This window comes from Battus philenor, unplaced genomic scaffold (assembly GCF_028537555.1).
Source record: "Battus philenor isolate CCGP_79_NKW_IND1 unplaced genomic scaffold, ilBatPhil1.0.hap1 SCAF_3, whole genome shotgun sequence".
Lineage (NCBI taxonomy): Eukaryota > Metazoa > Arthropoda > Insecta > Lepidoptera > Papilionidae > Battus > Battus philenor.
Genome location: NW_027181693.1, coordinates 6,891,622 through 6,908,281, shown reverse-complemented (window position 1 = coordinate 6,908,281; position 16,660 = coordinate 6,891,622). Strand labels below are relative to the sequence as shown.

Here is a 16,660-nt window from a genome sequence, read left to right as displayed (position 1 = left end):
TTAAAAATTTTAGAATGTAAGAAATGAGCTTTATTAGTATAAGATATTATTTTTAGGCAAACTTTTTTGGGTAAACTGTACCAAATATACAATTGTCAACTCTCAACATGTTGTTTTATATTTTCTAAATATTTTAATTTGCTCCATGACCAATCAGACAAAAATTATTGTAATAAATAAAAGACAATATCGGGCATTGAAGTATATTTACAAAATAATAACTTGTAACATAGAACTTTTTAAAAGCATTCAGAGGGATTACATAAACATAATCGTGCGCATTAAACATTTGAACCTTTACAATATATTAAGAACAAGTGATTTCAAAATGGAGGGTACTAAATATTAAAACTAATTATTGTTTTACTTTCCATACCCGCAGACTCTGTTCTATCAGAAGTCGTTGCCGTCACTTTTACTTATTTATTTGATGACTTATAACTATACGAAGTTAGTTCAGCGTTAACAAAAGAAATTGTAATGATATTTGAGATTTGTTTTGGATGCAGACTAGATTAAAGATTACTTACACACGGAAAAAATAGTTTGAAAGCATGTAACAATAGCTTTGCTAGTTTTATTATTTAATTAAAGTTTTTACAAAATGTCTAGATACTTCCACATTGAGATTTCTTGTTATATTTACTATCATCATATGGCGGGCAGCTGTCGACGTTCGTTAGGCGTGAGGTCGGGATGCCACACGTCCACGATGAGTACAAGGCGAGTGCCGGTGCCATTGTGCCAAACCTCGTGCTCGAAGCTATCGTCGAATAACAACACCTTGCCCAACTGCCACTGCCTATAACAATGGTAAAAATGATGACGCACAAGTTGTATTTGTTTATTGTTACAGAAAATCGTGATGTCATTCTGAAACTGTACATTGTTTCATATGTATTTTACATAGGTATACAAATAAGAATATTAAATTCAAATGAGGTTGGACCTTACATGTAGTAAATAATTAAGGTTGATTGACACTTGGAATTCTCGAGTTTTTGAGCGAAATTAAAAAGCTAAACTCTCATTGAAAGATATAAATAAAGAGTTAGAGGCTTCAATGTACTATTCCGTTTTGCTGATTGGTCAATTCATAAAAGGGAACTAACTCTAACGAATTTGAATCATTCAATATAAAAGTGTGATACATATTTTAAACTTGAAGAATATTTTTGAAAGCGTTTAACAGAGGATAAACATCTACCTGGTTTCTTGGTCAACTCGTATGTAAGTATCTTTGGTATTGCTTAACCCCAAGTGCATTCGTAATCTACAGTTCGTGGGGCCGACGTGTGGTCGAACATGTGTCCCGGGCTCCATGGAACTGAATTTTATCTGTCCCCTCCGGCAACGAGCGGCTGCAACTTCAGCTTTAACAATGGAACAAGTGACGGGCGCTCTCTTACAACGCCCGGGGATCTCTTGACCTCTAACAAATATGTCTAACTGCGTCCACTCTCCTTTTTCTTTTAGACCTTCTTTCTCTTTCTCATACAACGCTCTTGCAGCTTCGCCTTCTTTTAATATGTCTCTCCATGAGTTTTCTAACGCTTGAGCTAATTTAATGTAAGGTGTTTGTTCAATTTGCCACCAAGGTCGACTTTTTAGCCTCTTTACATTATACAATGACCGTTGCGCCGGAGAAAGGAAATGCCCATGTTTGGCGCCGCGTTTATGAACTTCGTGCGCCTCTTTAAACCGACCTAGCAGCAACAGAGCATCGCCTAAATGGTAGTAGAACCGCGGCTCGCATGCGGGCCCGATGTCATTCTCCAGAGCTTTGTAAAATAAACCGACGGATTCTTCCAATTTATTGAAATGAGTTTTTAAAACGAAGCCATGGTGAGCTAATGCTGTTCGATCGTTCGGCCACAACTTAAGTGTTTCTTTTAGTACATCATGTGCTAAATCAGCCCTGGAACAATGAATAGACGTTAAAGGCCTTCTTGAATATTGCAATTCAATTGAAGTTCAATATTGGTAGAAGACACAAATTTTCTATTATTACTTTTCAGATACACAATTAGATTACACCAGAAACTATTTGTAGTATCTAGTTATATACATAAAGTAGTATTAAATTTCATAGCGGTCGGTAACATAATTTTTGATATTTTTCAATATAGAACAAACAAAGAATAACGGGAGATATAATTTTATATATATATATATATATATATATATATATATATATATATATATATATATATATATATATATAATTTTATATATATATATACCCCGTTTAATTCCGAAAGTAATTCTTTAATATTCTTACATATGTAGCATATCTCTCGTGCAATTGAGAAAAATTTTTTCTCACAAAATACCTACACGTACATACTATATAAATAGAATCGGAAGTAATGACACAAAAATTCCACTGTGCACTGACAAAATCACTTCAAATTTATTGTATATAAACATACCTGTTGGCCATAAGAAACGAGACGGTTAAATTGTTTCGATATGAAACTTCATTGGGAAACCGGCGGATCAACACTCTGTACACAGGTTCAGCGCTCAAGTAATTTCCTGAAAAGTAATATTTAAATTATTATTTATAATATTATTAAATTAGTACTAACCATTTTGATACGAGCACCGAATACTGTAATTACACGTGTACGTTGCTATTCGTCTGTTTATTTAGCTGTGTTTTATTGTTTCTGGTATATTTGTTTATTACTAGTGCAGATAAAAATTGTACCGTCCTCGCGGAGAGGCACACTCTGTATCTGTAGGGTTTGGTTTGGCTGTGACAAAAGTTTCGTAGCCGATTAGTAGTATTTATCAAAACGAGGATCCTTAGAAAATGTTTACCTTAGATCTTACGAGCTAAGATAAGTTTGTTTAATTTTAATGAGTAAATGGAAACTTTGGGGCTTCATCTTGGCTGACTGAAACAATCCCTATTTCAGCTTATTTTATAAGCTATTTGTGCTTCTTCGGAATGACTTGATTACTATGTCCTAATTTAATCATTAAACAGTTTTATTAATCAAACATTGTTCTAATAACCAATTCACGATGAAAATTAAATAACTATGTATTAATGTTCATAAAATTATATGTAGAATTATTAAATGTCCCACACTCTCGCTTCGCGTTGTCCGCAAATATGTAATATAAATATATAATTTCATAATATTCCTTCCTGGTAATTTTTAACGTGCCAAAACAATATGTTTTATAGCGTTAGAAAATAATGAACATTTTCTGAACTCGCCTTGTGCGTGAAGTACAACTTTGATTCTTATCTGACCTCTACCCAATGAAAAGAATATTCGTTAAAAAATTTGAAGTCTCCAAGTCTCACGGTTCCAGAGATATTGTGATAAGTCTGTTGGTGGTGATTGGTGGAAATTTCAAATCTAGTCCCCCCGCCTGCTTCGCAGACTTAGAGAATGTCCTCGCATCCCTCTTTGTGGTTGGAGTTTCATAAAATTGGCTCTTTACTAACTTCTTCTCGGCAAGAGGAATATTTCTACTAAATTTAAAATCTCTAAGCCGTATGGTTCCAGATATCGTGTCTCATTAGGTGGAAATCTCTTTTATATATATTTAGATAGGGGAGGGAAGATAGAAGATGAGTATTGTTTAAAATCTCGTAATGAATTTCGACTGAACTTACCTCTAAATTGTATTCTATCTAACGTCCTGGTGGTGACTTCAAGAAGTTTAGTGTCAGAGAGACGGTCGCTCATCTTGAGTAACTGTAGGTAGGCGACGATTGCGCGGGATAGCAGTTTGTTATCGCGGCGTTGCTCCGCCGCGAGATCCAGCGAGCGCGCTGACAGCCATAGCGCACGCGCGCTCCCCGCCAGCGCGGCGACCGACAGCCGTTCATTAACCGCCGCCCACGTGCCCTCCGCATGTTAGTACACACTCACACACAAATTCCACACAACACATTTTCGGCATACCTAGCTACATACCTACTAGAGCTTACCAATTATTTTACTACATTATTAACATTAAATAAAAACCTTAGCGTCACTTTTTTGCAACAAATTTACGCAATGTCATCGCACTCTGATTATTTTTCAAAATAATGAAACTAATCACAAGACACGGCACGGGTAGACCTCCACCAGTTGGGCCGACGACGTAGTCAAGTCATCGGTGCGATTTTTGGTGGCGGCCTATGCAAGAGTGGGCGTCTATCGGCTGATATGATGTTGTTGGATCATTTTCAATATATTGCACTAACATCAATATAACTGTTTTTTACAAGATACTAGGGTAACATGACTTATGCAACATCGTACGAAGCGTACCAGGGGCGGGCCATGCGGGGTGCGGGCACAACACGCAACCTGACACGCCACTCACGAGACAAATGAAAAAAAATGGCACAACGAGCAGGGGAAGAAGTTAAGGGAAAATTAATTGCAAAAAATCTGTTAATCCAGCCAATCCTGGAATTGAGACGTGCGAAATAATTAAAATAGGAGCGCTTATCAAATTATCTAAAAAGAATTTCTTAAAAGGCGAACCAAGTAAATGTATTCTTACTAAATAATTAGTATTAGTACTTGTTCATAGCCAAAGCACATTGTTAACATATTGTAAACCCTTTGCAAAACAATTCATGTTATAATAATGGTTCAAAAAAAAATTATACGAAAATAATAATTTAGATCTTATGTCATATTTTTGCGACATATCAACAACTGTTTTTTGATGCATAACATCGTGCAAGTTTCGTCTTGCTTCAAAATTTCATTCATATTAATGCATTCCACTCATGCATTATTATGGTTAAGAGAATTATAGCAAAAAGAACAATAAGTAGTAAGAATACAAACATAGCAAAACGTCGCCTTACACTTTTTAAGTTTTACAAAAATACTTAGATACTATTTATATATAAATTATTGAAAGTCCAAAACTACGCAAAAGTTTTGAAAGTGGTAGCGATGGAGACATCACTGATAAAAGACGTTATGTTACAGGGACATAATTCAATATCAAACTGTTACTAACGGAATCTCCGTTCATTTGAAAAGGGTATATGATTTAAAATTAGTTTGTTTTGTTCTTTTATTTTAGGATTACCTTTTACTTTTCTGTTAAGTAAAATATTAATGTAGTGGAGTACAAGTTATTGTTGTTTTTTAATCAAACACTCCTGATTCCTTTAAATACATTAAAAAGTCAATTACCTTTGAGGTTTGAACCTTTGTAATTCTTAATTGTAAGATGTCTGTCATATATATAGACGAAGTAACTATGCAAATGTACAAAAGTAATTTAATAAAAATCAAGTTACCTGGCGGATTTCTTGTTCGGCATCGTCGAGTTGCTGACGCCAGTACGGGTCGCTCGGCTCGCCGGGCCACTCGTCTTCTACGTTATTTCCACCGTCATCTAAAATGCAATAACATCATTTCATATCTTCTTATAAATTCGTATGTCAATATTTATATTTTCAATGTTTAAAATTACAGTGGAGCTTGTTCTCGAGTAAAGTTAAAGAGAACCTACTTGTAATCTTTTAAAATCTGCCTATAAAAAACTAAAGTTGTATTAGATTCTCTAGTTAACTAAAAAGAGTATATTGTTAAAAATTGTAAAAACGACACAAAAGAAGTCGATTTTTCGCACAAGTAACAATATCTAGAAAAATGTAACGAACGTTAATATAACTCACATTTTTGTTAATCATGCCAACTAAGAAGGTTAATTGGTTAATGCAGGGTCAGTGCATGTAGCGACGACTTAGTAATGAAGCGGACACATTCAAGCACATGTTTACTGTGTTTCTGTCCAGGTCTGTGCGGTTCAGGCAAGCGGCCGTATTTTGCTTCAAGGCGACTTAGTAATTCAGCGTCATCGACATCCGAAATCTCCTCTTCATCTTCGTCCTCTTCTTCAATCTCCTCCTCAATTTGGTCGTCGTCAATAATTTCAACGTCATCCGGAATTTCCTCGGTTTCCGATTCTGCTTCGTTCTCAATCGCAGGTTTATCTTCTGCCGGGTTTTCATTTCGTTCCTCTATTTCTTCCTCGTCTTCAACTTCTTCATCATCGTCATCACTATATAGTTCCTTGTCTACCTCCTTTCTTATTGAAGTATCTTCCTGTTTTCAAATAAAATGACCGTCTATACATTTATAATTTTTCATTCATTTTACTAACATACAACATAAACGTGTAACGTTTATATTTTACTTACCGTATTTGCATTTATTTCCACTTCTTCGTCAACTTTCTTTTCCTGTATTGCAACTGAACGAGATACCGTTGGGTATGACACGGGCGTTTCCACGGGTTCAATATACGTAGGTTTATAGACCTCTTCAGGAGACGGTGGCTCCGACCTTTCCGGAATAAGAGTCATACGTCTATCAACAAGAGAAGGACTTTCTTCTCGTGAAACGTCTTCGTTTTGAGGTATATCTGTTATGAAATAAAACGCATGATTTTTTCGCGTGTGAACGAATTGTTATTTGTAAATAAAATGAGGGATTTTAGGAATTTACAGTTTTGACAATATGAAATTGCTTTCATAAAGCAACGAATGGATAAATCTGGAAATGTTAAGTTTGAATTATAGAATGCATAAACAGTTTTCGTAAATCATTAACTTTTGTCCTGTAGTATCACCCTAATAGCAAAAATATAAATTCTTGGCTATAATTAATTTACCCTACGGTAGAGTGATCGAGGCTTATTTTATTAATAGAGAGCCGTTTATCTTTGTTTTATGTTATTATTAACGTTAAAATATAAGCTAGCATAATTATGACCAGAGATAAATACGTCTAATAGGCAAATAGATAATAATAATTTCGTACGTTGCTGAACAAAACTTATGTATAGCTAGCGTGCCGATTTGAAATAAATAATATCTGTTATTATTTAGTGTTATGGTATGTTTGACAGCAACATTTTAATATTTCTTTATATTTTAGGTACTTTTTTTTTTTTAAGGAAGCAAGTGAGGTTGCTGTGTATACGCACCGCGCGGCGCTGTGCAGCGGCGGACGACGGCGTGTGTGGCCAGCAGGAGCGCGCCACCCACCACCGCCTTCAGCCACACTGCAACACACGTGCGACTTTAGACCATAATACTATATAATAACAACTGTTCTAAATTGAGACGTATATTGTCCAGTTTCAGCTTCCAAATATCTCGCCACAAAATGTCTAAAGACGAAAAATTTTTGACCAGTTTATGTTGCCAGTGATGACTTATGAATTTGAGATGTAGTCATTTACATGGGCTATATACGACGGCTTCCCACAGAGCAATGGAGAGGGCTATACTCGAAGCTATGCTGCGAGATGGAAATAGAAATGAGATTCGCAGAAGAACCGGTCTTCTTGAAGGACTGCTCGTCTGAAGCGCAGTGCGCAGCGAGACACGTTGCATATTCAGTCGATGACGGTTGGGACCGAAAGTTGCTAGAGTGGCTATCATAAGCCCGTAGACGCAGCGTGGGTAGGTACACTACAAGGGCCGTAAATATAATCAAGGTCGCGGGAAGTCGATCGATACGTGCAGCACAAGACCGATCATCGCGGCCTTTGGGGCATTCTATGCCAGGCACTGAGGTTCTGTTGTCTGATATGAAGATGAAATATTATGAATTTTTCAAGTAGTTTCGTAATCCCGGTCACAGACTTTCGAAGAAGTACACGTACTTGTAGCTCGGCGACCAAATACGCTGGCTTATCAGCTAAAGTACTTTAAATTCGATGCGCAAGTTCCTCAGAGTTTCAACCGCTTTGTTAGGTTCATGGCCCGTCTCGGCTCACTCGTTTGGCAGCACAGCGAGCCGCGAACCGCGTGCCTGATATATGTTGGGTTGAGAATTTGCTTTATTTTGTTTACTTTATCAGTGATTTGGGTAAATTTCTTTATCTTTCTTCTTCATTTTCCATTTTGTTAAGCAAATCTTTTATTTTTCTTCTTGATCTGTTCAGATCAACTGTGTCAGTTCAAATGTTTTGAAATGATTAGTATTTATATTTTTTCTGTAACTGTATAAAATAAGCCCAAAAACATATATGGTTTAAAATAAAAATTCCCAAAATTATATAGGTCTTGTGTGGTATTTTTAGTTATTAAAGAAAAAAAAACACAACATTAAAAGAATTAAGCTAAAATTACATGGGATACTATTAAAGAGTACAGTTACACTTTCAAGTACTAATGAGATGTTTTAATATAATTTTATTTAAATATTGTAGTAGTAATAAATTTTATTTAGGTGTTTAATATCACAGACCAGTATGACGTTTTCTTTAGAATTGCACGCAGGTTTTACAAAAGTGGTACTTTAGATGGAAGTGTTGCTAGAATTTCTTTCGCCTCTTTTTCTTCCCACGCTAAAGTTTTCAACAGCGGTAATAACATTAGCACTTCTCGGGCGCTTTTGAAACGGAATTCTAATCGGGTATTACTATTAATGGCAGCTCAAGCTGAAGTTTTCTTCTGTGGGCTCTAGACTTTAGTCATTCCATGGAACATCATCCAAAGGGATCCCAGAACTCAGCGGCCCTCCAATCCGGTAGTATATGGCGGCCAGACCCTCCGGGCGCCCCTGAGTTTCGCTACCTTAAAAGAGGTTTCGGCTAAGTACCCTCAGGGCCCTGTACTCGCGGAAGCTACAAATGCCACGTGGACAGCAGTGCAAGCCATGTCAAAAAAATTACAAAAGTGCTATTTTAAATATGCTCATTTTTACTTTTTCCTCCTTAAAAAATATCCAATAAAAAATTGGAAATGAAAGATGGCGGTATTTAAAACATTTTATCAAGCAAGTTAATGGTTAATAAAAACATGTTAGACACACTCATTACTCAAAGCAAATGTAAGTTTAGCAAATAAGTGCGAAGCATTTATGGTCTCTTAGTAAGCAAGTTGTTCAGCAAAAGCGCTACAGATCAATGTTGGTAGTAAGTATTCAAAGATAAAGATAAAATTAATTTGTTCAATATTGGAATTATTAACAGGGCTCATCATCAACTTGTTATTTTACTGTATTTTGATTTTTACCTGCTTCTAAGGTGTTATAGTTGTGGAGAAGAAACAGGAACGAACTCCACAACAACAAAGGTCTCAAATATAAGTTTAACAATATTGATTTATGTATATAAATTTTCTGACAGAAATAGCTTAATTGTAAACAATCAATATTTCACTACTTACTTTGTGATGAAGCTTCTTCTTTTTCGTGACGGATCTGTTCTTGTCGCTTTTCATATTCCTCCTCCTCAGCTAAAGTGTCAGTTGGCTTCTCTGAAGAAGTTTCATCTTCAAACTGTGAATGAAAATATCGATTAAAATTAACATTAGCCAGATAATTATTTGTAAGAATCCTAAAGAAATTTTTGTTTATTTACCTCAACAAAAGGCTTTCCAGAGAGAACTGGAATTTGTTCAACAATAGGTGGTTCAATTGCATCTGGATCTTCCTCTTCATCGTCATCATCATCTTCGTCCTTTATTTCATCATGATCTATGGAAAATATTACAAAAAGTAAAAAAAATTATGTTTGGTACATTTTCTTTGTGAGAAATGAAATCATGATGAAATGAAATGAAACTTTTAATTTACAAATTTTAATACTTTGGACACATTATTCTATTTATGTACATTTATTACTTTCTTCAAAATATGTCATATAGTAATATGGAACATGAAGTCTATGTTATAAAATATGTACATTAAATATCGATCTATCATGTAAAGTTTGTAAAATCTTGAAAGCTAATATATATATATATATATATATATGTTATGCACCTCTCAGAGATTATCAGACTAATCAATAACACTATGTATAATCAAAAATCGACGCAATGTTTTGAAACATAAAATGAGGCAGTTGTAGTTTACTAACATTGAATTCGATAACTAAAAAAAAAATATTTTACCTTGTTTATCATTTATCAAATCATCTTCTAAATTCGAAACTTGGGCGGCAATAACTTCTTCATCTTCAAACTCTCTCTCTATCCTTTCTATTTCTTCATCAGACAAGTCTTCTTCTTCATTCTCTTGGGAATACTGTGAAGGGCATAATCATTTCATCACTACATACTTTATTGAAAGGAGCATATGAATTAAGAAGCGAAATTACGCTTTGATTTGAAGTAGATTGTTTAATTTGCTAAAATCCCATGCATGTCAAATTTTACACAGATTAATTACATTTATTCATGCTTAAAGACAATATTCATATTAAAGGTCAAATATTAATTGCATATTTTAATAGTAATATATTGTTGTACATATCAAAATATTAATTTTATTTCAGCATTTATTTTAACTAGTAGTAAGCGGTTGCTATCTTTAACAATAGTACAATTTAATTTCATATTGGTTTTTATGTTAAAACTTTTTTTATTAATATACTAAAGTGATACATTCTATCAAACACATTATTCAAACAGTAATTTTTAAATGTTAATGCGCAATTCAGGTACCTAAAATATCTATTAGTAGAAATACACATTCTCCCAGCCAATAGCTGTTTTCTGTTAACCAAGATAAAATATCTCTTGGAGAATATCACGTTAGCTGATGTTAGTGCAAATGTAAATCATATCTCTATTCCACAATTGACACATCTCATTTTAGTGTTATTTCTTTCTGCACCTCATTATTATCATCCTTGCTCCCAGTATCATAATTTTCTTTAGAATCTTGTTCATCATTATTATTTTCATTGTCATCATTATATTCATTGCTTTCATCATCATTAACTTCCTCATTATTTACATACTCTTCAGAATTATCATTATCTTGTTCCTCCTGTGAATTATTATTATCATCACCATCAGGATCATCTTCACTCTGATCATCATATTTGTAATATTTGTTGTATTCCAATTTTTCATCATCCTGTTTAAATTGAATGTAGACATGAGAAACAAGTTTTATCTATTCAAATAAATTAATTAAAAAACCAAACTATAACTTATAAGTAATGTTAAATTTTTAGTAGTATTCAAATGAAAATTGTGATTTTCGTAATTTTTGTCACACCTCATTATCCTCTTCTACATTTTGTTCTGCACTAACATCTTCATCATCCTCTAAAATATTTTCTTCACTACCATAATTTTCCTCTTCATCACTTTCATTATCTTCATCCTCATTATTGTTATCTTCTTCAGAGTGATTGTCCTCCTCATCATTGTCTTCATCGTCATGGATGTCTTCATTATCATGGAAGTCTTCATTGTGGTCATCATCTGTATCATTGTCTTCCAATGCAATTGATTCTTCATCATCACCATGATCAGGAATATCTTCATAGCTCTAATTATTACATTTAGAATAATTATATATATATGAGAATAAAGATTAAATTTGATATGCTTTGATGTAATTGAACTTTATTCTAAAAAATATTAATGAATAATGAAAAAATTCAATGAGAAAATTTAAATTTATGTTAAATAATGCATTAATGTCACTTACATGATCTCTTAATTCTAAAGTATGTTCATCATGATGATCATCATCAGGTGCATCTTCTATCCAGCCTTCTAAAACACCAGAGTAGCGTGATTCTACTGCATTAGCTTCCACTGATAAAAGAAAAAGACTGCTCTAAAATAATTTAAATATGACTTATGAAAGGACACAAATTTCTTTATCCTAATAGAACAAAAAATACATTATTAAACTTATAACCCTATGTTTGTTGGATAGTGTCGGCAGAAAGCCTATTTTATACAACCTGATCTTTCTTTGAGAAAATATTTTTTGTAGCTATGTTTAAGGATGAATGTATTATTGAAAGTAGTTGTTTGAGAATGGATGTATTTTAGCAATCATGGATGTCATATACATCAAACAGGTGTATTTACTACTAATTCATCTTTCTTCTGCGCAAGCAGCTAGCAATTTCTCTATGGAGATCAACATCTGTAACTGTATTCCCTTTAGAAGGGTGATATTTCTATTAAGATTATCAAGAATAAGTCATATATTTTGTTAACATAAAAAATTAAAAACTGATTTTGTAACTGTTTTATGGTTCTACTATTTTACTTCTATTTGATATGCATTTATGATAAGAGTAATAAAAATACTTACATTCTGACAGACCTCTATTTTCAAGTATAATTAAACCAATTAATGTAATCAGAACAGCCAATAGAGAAAAAAAGATGATTTTAGCACACCAATGTCCACCAGTGCCATGTTCATGTTGAGAATGCATTAACACGTCGCCTTCGCCGAAAACTGCAGCTGTTCCACGCAGCTCTTCCACTCCCAGCTCATCTGGTATTACACGAATCGTTAATGTATTTAATAACCAAAAAAAAACCTTTTTTTTAAAGAAAAGCATTCTTACCTTTTTTTCTTCTCTTTTCTTTACGTTTTCTCGGCTGTACATCCCCTGACATAATTAGTTTTTGTCTGGCGCCCTTACAGCGACAGATAGTCTCTTTTAATGTTTCATAACCCTGTGTAAACAAAGGATAAAAGTTGAACTAGCGCAAAGCTTGGATAATTGCGCATTATATAAACGATTTAAATGCGCAATTCACATAACATAAAAACGACGCACATGTAGAATTTAAAATAACCTACCTAACACTGTACCACTTGTAGTTTCAAGAATTTATTTTAGATTTTAACCTAAAAATAACCGGCAAAGACAGCTGAAGACAGAGAAAGATATACTTACAACCTGTCACATTATCTACGACTGTCTTCGTTATTATGTCTTACATGTAAAATAATCATAATACAATAAAAGTTAAAAACACTTAAACTATTATTTAAAATTAGGTAATCAAAGAATCAAGTGGATGTCATTTTGTTTTTAAATGAAAATTTATTGTTAGAAAATATATTTTAATTTTTTTCTATTGGATTCACATACACACATACACACGCAAACATACAAACAAATGTTTCTTTATCTTGATTAAAACCAGTAGTTAGCGCTTACAATGTTTCTTGGTAATGCCTTCAAATTTCATAGTATTAATTAATTTCGAAACATGAAATTGTTTTATTCATCTAAGCCGATAGATTAGTAGTGTAATCGAATAATTAGCTCTCATTAATAAAGCGTTTTCTAAAACAATTGAGTTCTGTTGGTCCTTATAGTTCAAAGTATTCTACGTATTTAGTTTGATATATTTGTTCAAAAATCTTTCTAGTAAAATATATTATACATTCCGTTTTAAAACTAATATCATATTTTATCAACAAAATTATTTTAATGTTATTTATCATTGTTTTAACGCCATGGATACAAGTCTCTGTATTTCTTTTGGATGTCAGCAGTGGTTGTCAATGATAAACAGCTGATGAGTTGTTTGTCATATTATCTAAATAGACATTTTTTACACTTAAGATTTTTGAGAAAAAATGAGTGAAGTTATAGTTCTTTATGACGGATATTCAAAGATGAGTTCAAGTAACGAGATGACGGCTAATTGTACTTGTAGTTTAATTAAAGGCATTGATAATATAATAGTAGACTCTATGACAGCATGGGATTCTGATAAAATTATCAGCGGTAATTGAGAATAATTTAAATACTCTACTGTTGTTTTTAAATGAGTCTTTCATTTATGAACTATATTTCATTCCCGACGAATATCTTGGTTAACGACTACAGTTACACAGAAAAAAATGAATTCAATTTTCGCAGAATTAGCATATTCTACGGTCTAATAAAAGGCATTAGAATCTGTTCTTATAATACTCATAAAAAGTGAATAAATATTGATAACTAAATATCGAAAAAGTTCAGCCTTTTTTATATCATAATTTTAAACTGTAGAATAAATCAAGAACTTATTAAAATTTTGAAAATGAGCATTTTAGAAAAAAAATTGTTTTAATAAAGCTAATAAATTTAATTTTGACCAATTTATTGTTAAATGATCTTGGTTAAGGTTATTATTTAAAAAAAAACATGTAATGTCACAAATTTTATTATTTTTAATATATATCTATCAGCTTGTCTATAAGTAAATCAATAGTTAATATGGGTTAACCATAATTTTTCTTAAACTACATGTTTATGTGGTAAATATTGTGCCTTTGATAGGCACTTACATTTATGGAGTGTTTGTGGACTGAATACATTTGTTGAATTCATCGACATTAAATCAATCTTTATTACTAGATCATACACAAGATTGCATAAGCTAGAAAAAGTGGAGGAGTCCTCTGCTCATCTGTATAAATTTATAATGATAATAATATGCAAATTATATGATTTTTGTTATTTCCTTTAATAGTTGCTAGAGATTGATTGAAATTTAGTTCAGATTGAAATTTAAATTGTATATTGTTCTAATTACATGATACTGTATTTGTCCTGAATACTAACATTAATTATATTTTTGGAAATCACTTAAGTGATATATGTAAGATAGCTACATTTCTGAAAACATATTAGGGAAACCTACATGTAAAAGAACTGGTCTGTATAATAAAAACAATCAATATAAACAGAGTTTTAGTAGTTAATCATTGGTACATTTTCTTCTTCAGTGTGGGAGATGAACATTACTTTTAGCCACTAAGAGCTAACAAAGGCTTAATAAATTTTTAGGACTTAAAACACATGGACTCGCACCTGAAGACATAAATTATGTTGTGTCAACTCATGGGCACTCTGATCACATAGGAAACAATAACCTATTTCTTAAGGCCAAACATATAGTTGGTTTTAGTATATCCTTTAAGGATAAATATTATATTTTTCCTTTTGAAAAAGGTAAGCAGTGAAATACATTAAAATATTTGTAGTAATTTTTTTTTTAAATTTAATAATGCTTGCAGGCGAGGAGTATGCTATTAATGATTCAGTAAAAGTTATACCCACCCCCGGCCATACATTATCTGATGTCACTGTTTTAGTTAAATCACTACAAAATGAAAATATTGCTATAACAGGTTAGTTTTATTAATTAGATGTTATCTGTTCAATTTTTTCTCTGACTGCTCACTGTTTAAAAAGAGCAACAGTTGTGTTTCTGGCCAGTTTTTCTCAGCAGAGCTTGTATCGACTTGGCGGTAGCTTATTAATTATAATAATTTAAAAGTGCGTGTAAATGCCTTCTTAAATATATTTTGAATTTATTCCTTAGTGGCAAGTTTTCATCACAAGGCGACAGGACGCTTTGGTTAAAAACTGGCATGAGCCGTTACATTGATTTTTTAGCGAATTGGGAGCCATCAATCTCATAATTCGTTGGAGCGCTTCATGAAATTACCAGAAGCAAAGGTTATGAAGAGGGGAACTTAGATTGGGCTTTTATTTAAATGTCTTTATAATCCCTTGGATCGAATTTCGAAGGTGTCTAAGAGAGCCGATCCTCGATTTGATCGGCTTCTACTGCCTGTTAACATTACTTCGTCTTCGATAAGCGTTAGTTCTAGGTTAAAGTCTAGTTACGCTTCTATGCTGGATGATCAGGTGTTTTCTCCCTGTATATTTCTAACCATCCTGGCCGCCTAATTTTTTGTAGTTTGAGAAAACTTGATCAATACGTGGCTGTAGTTTTTGTATGATAGCTGTCCACATGAGGATGGAATATGTTTATTCGTGTTTTCGTTATTATTTAAAGCGAGACAGATGGTAGGCTGTGTGGCACCTACAGTCATTTTGGTGTGATACGGCAGAGTTGTAATAATGCTTAGATGCCAGTTTAATTAATTAGGCGATTGGAGGTAGGCAAATTTAACATGAAAGTCTTCATTATTTGTGTAACAATCTGTGGCCATATAAATGATTTTATTCTGTATGAACCGAAATCTAAGCAGGATTCGCGGATGGGGTAGAGACAACGGTTGTGTATGTTAGAATTGGTCAGATATTTATTTTTCAATTGGCTGAGATGGTTACGTCTAAAGCATATATTTATTTAACATCAAATAATTTGCTTTAGACTGTATCATACAGATTAATATGTTTGTATTTTAGACGTAAGTCGTCCGCTGCTGCACCAAGGTCTACCCCATAGCATACCAATATAATTACTATAGGAAATTGCCTTCGCGCAACATTTCGTAAATACTAATAAAGATCTGATTCAGGTGACAATTGATAGAGATTACATATTCGGCTTAATAAAATTTGCATTTATTTCAGGTGATTTGTTCGAAAAATATGAGGACATTGAAGATTCAAGTATATGGCTGGAAGCAGGGAGTGAGGACAATATTCGGCAGTTAAGAAATAGGTCAAAAATAATTGATATCGCAGATTGGATAATACCTGGACACGGTCCAAAATTTAAAGTTACTAATGATATGAGACAAATAGTACGGAAACAGGTCGTTTGAAAAATTACCGTACATATCGTGAAAAAATTATTTCAGGTTCAATTAAACCTTTCTCGTATATCTGAATATCAGTAAATAAATATATAAATTGGTTAATTAATTTTGAACCTCTTTAATTTAATTACACTAGTTAAAAATTGCGTAAAACCACTATTTATTTAATAACCTTTTTGATTGAAATATATTCAAGCGTAAAGTTTATTTTATTTTTTGCTGTTTCGTTCAAGTTATCAAATCCGTATGCCTAATAGAATTTACATCAACTGAAACCAGGCAAATGCAAGCATTTCGTCTGGTCAATAATTTTATTTCAGTTAGCATAGAGAATTTCTCTAGTCAAACGGTGATGAGCCCGACGTGATGGCCGC

The 16,660-nt window shown here is 33.0% G+C and overlaps 2 protein-coding genes across 7 annotated transcripts; one reads left to right on the top strand and one right to left on the bottom strand.

Annotated features, from left to right (window-relative positions):
* Positions 1-189: 189 nt before the first annotated feature.
* On the bottom strand, positions 190-12,668 carry Asph (Aspartyl beta-hydroxylase). 6 transcript variants are annotated; one of them, XM_068770875.1, is made up of 17 exons: positions 12,570-12,668; positions 12,331-12,442; positions 12,069-12,257; positions 11,448-11,557; positions 11,010-11,285; positions 10,620-10,865; positions 9,896-10,028; positions 9,361-9,476; positions 9,167-9,278; positions 6,973-7,050; positions 6,185-6,408; positions 5,765-6,089; positions 5,279-5,376; positions 3,638-3,872; positions 2,433-2,538; positions 1,208-1,918; positions 190-802 (listed from the first exon to the last, which is right to left on the bottom strand). In XM_068770875.1, exons 2-17 carry the CDS (start codon positions 12,380-12,382, stop codon positions 652-654), a joined length of 3,162 nt encoding a protein of 1,053 aa, XP_068626976.1. In that variant the 5' UTR covers positions 12,383-12,442; positions 12,570-12,668; the 3' UTR covers positions 190-651. The 6 variants fall into 6 exon arrangements, with proteins under 6 accessions (XP_068626976.1, XP_068626978.1, XP_068626977.1 ...); XM_068770877.1 differs by having other exon boundaries at positions 10,620-10,775; XM_068770876.1 differs by lacking the exon at positions 6,973-7,050.
* A 621-nt stretch (positions 12,669-13,289) lies between these two features.
* On the top strand, positions 13,290-16,338 carry LOC137926991 (metallo-beta-lactamase domain-containing protein 1). The gene is made up of 4 exons (XM_068770755.1): positions 13,290-13,509; positions 14,557-14,721; positions 14,787-14,900; positions 16,099-16,338. The coding sequence occupies exons 1-4, from the start codon at positions 13,359-13,361 to the stop codon at positions 16,290-16,292; spliced, it is 624 nt and encodes a 207-aa protein (XP_068626856.1). The 5' UTR covers positions 13,290-13,358; the 3' UTR covers positions 16,293-16,338.
* The last annotated feature ends 322 nt before the right edge of the window (positions 16,339-16,660 follow it).

What these genes read in the sequence shown, in the direction of transcription:
- Asph (XM_068770875.1), bottom strand. Translation starts at nt 12,382, where the DNA reads ATGTCAGGGGATGTACAGCCGAGAAAACGTAAAGAAAAGAGAAGAAAA. An exon ending in AGAAAAGAGAAGAAAAAAAG is followed by an intron (nt 12,258 to 12,330) that starts GTAAGAATGCTT and finishes GTGTAATACCAG; the next exon opens with ATGAGCTGGGAGTGGAAGAG. An exon ending in TGGAAATAAATGCAAATACG is followed by an intron (nt 6,090 to 6,184) that starts GTAAGTAAAATA and finishes ATTTGAAAACAG; the next exon opens with GAAGATACTTCAATAAGAAA.
- LOC137926991 (XM_068770755.1), top strand. Translation starts at nt 13,359, where the DNA reads ATGAGTGAAGTTATAGTTCTTTATGACGGATATTCAAAGATGAGTTCA. An exon ending in TTCTGATAAAATTATCAGCG is followed by an intron (nt 13,510 to 14,556) that starts GTAATTGAGAAT and finishes ATAAATTTTTAG; the next exon opens with GACTTAAAACACATGGACTC. An exon ending in TATTTTTCCTTTTGAAAAAG is followed by an intron (nt 14,722 to 14,786) that starts GTAAGCAGTGAA and finishes TAATGCTTGCAG; the next exon opens with GCGAGGAGTATGCTATTAAT.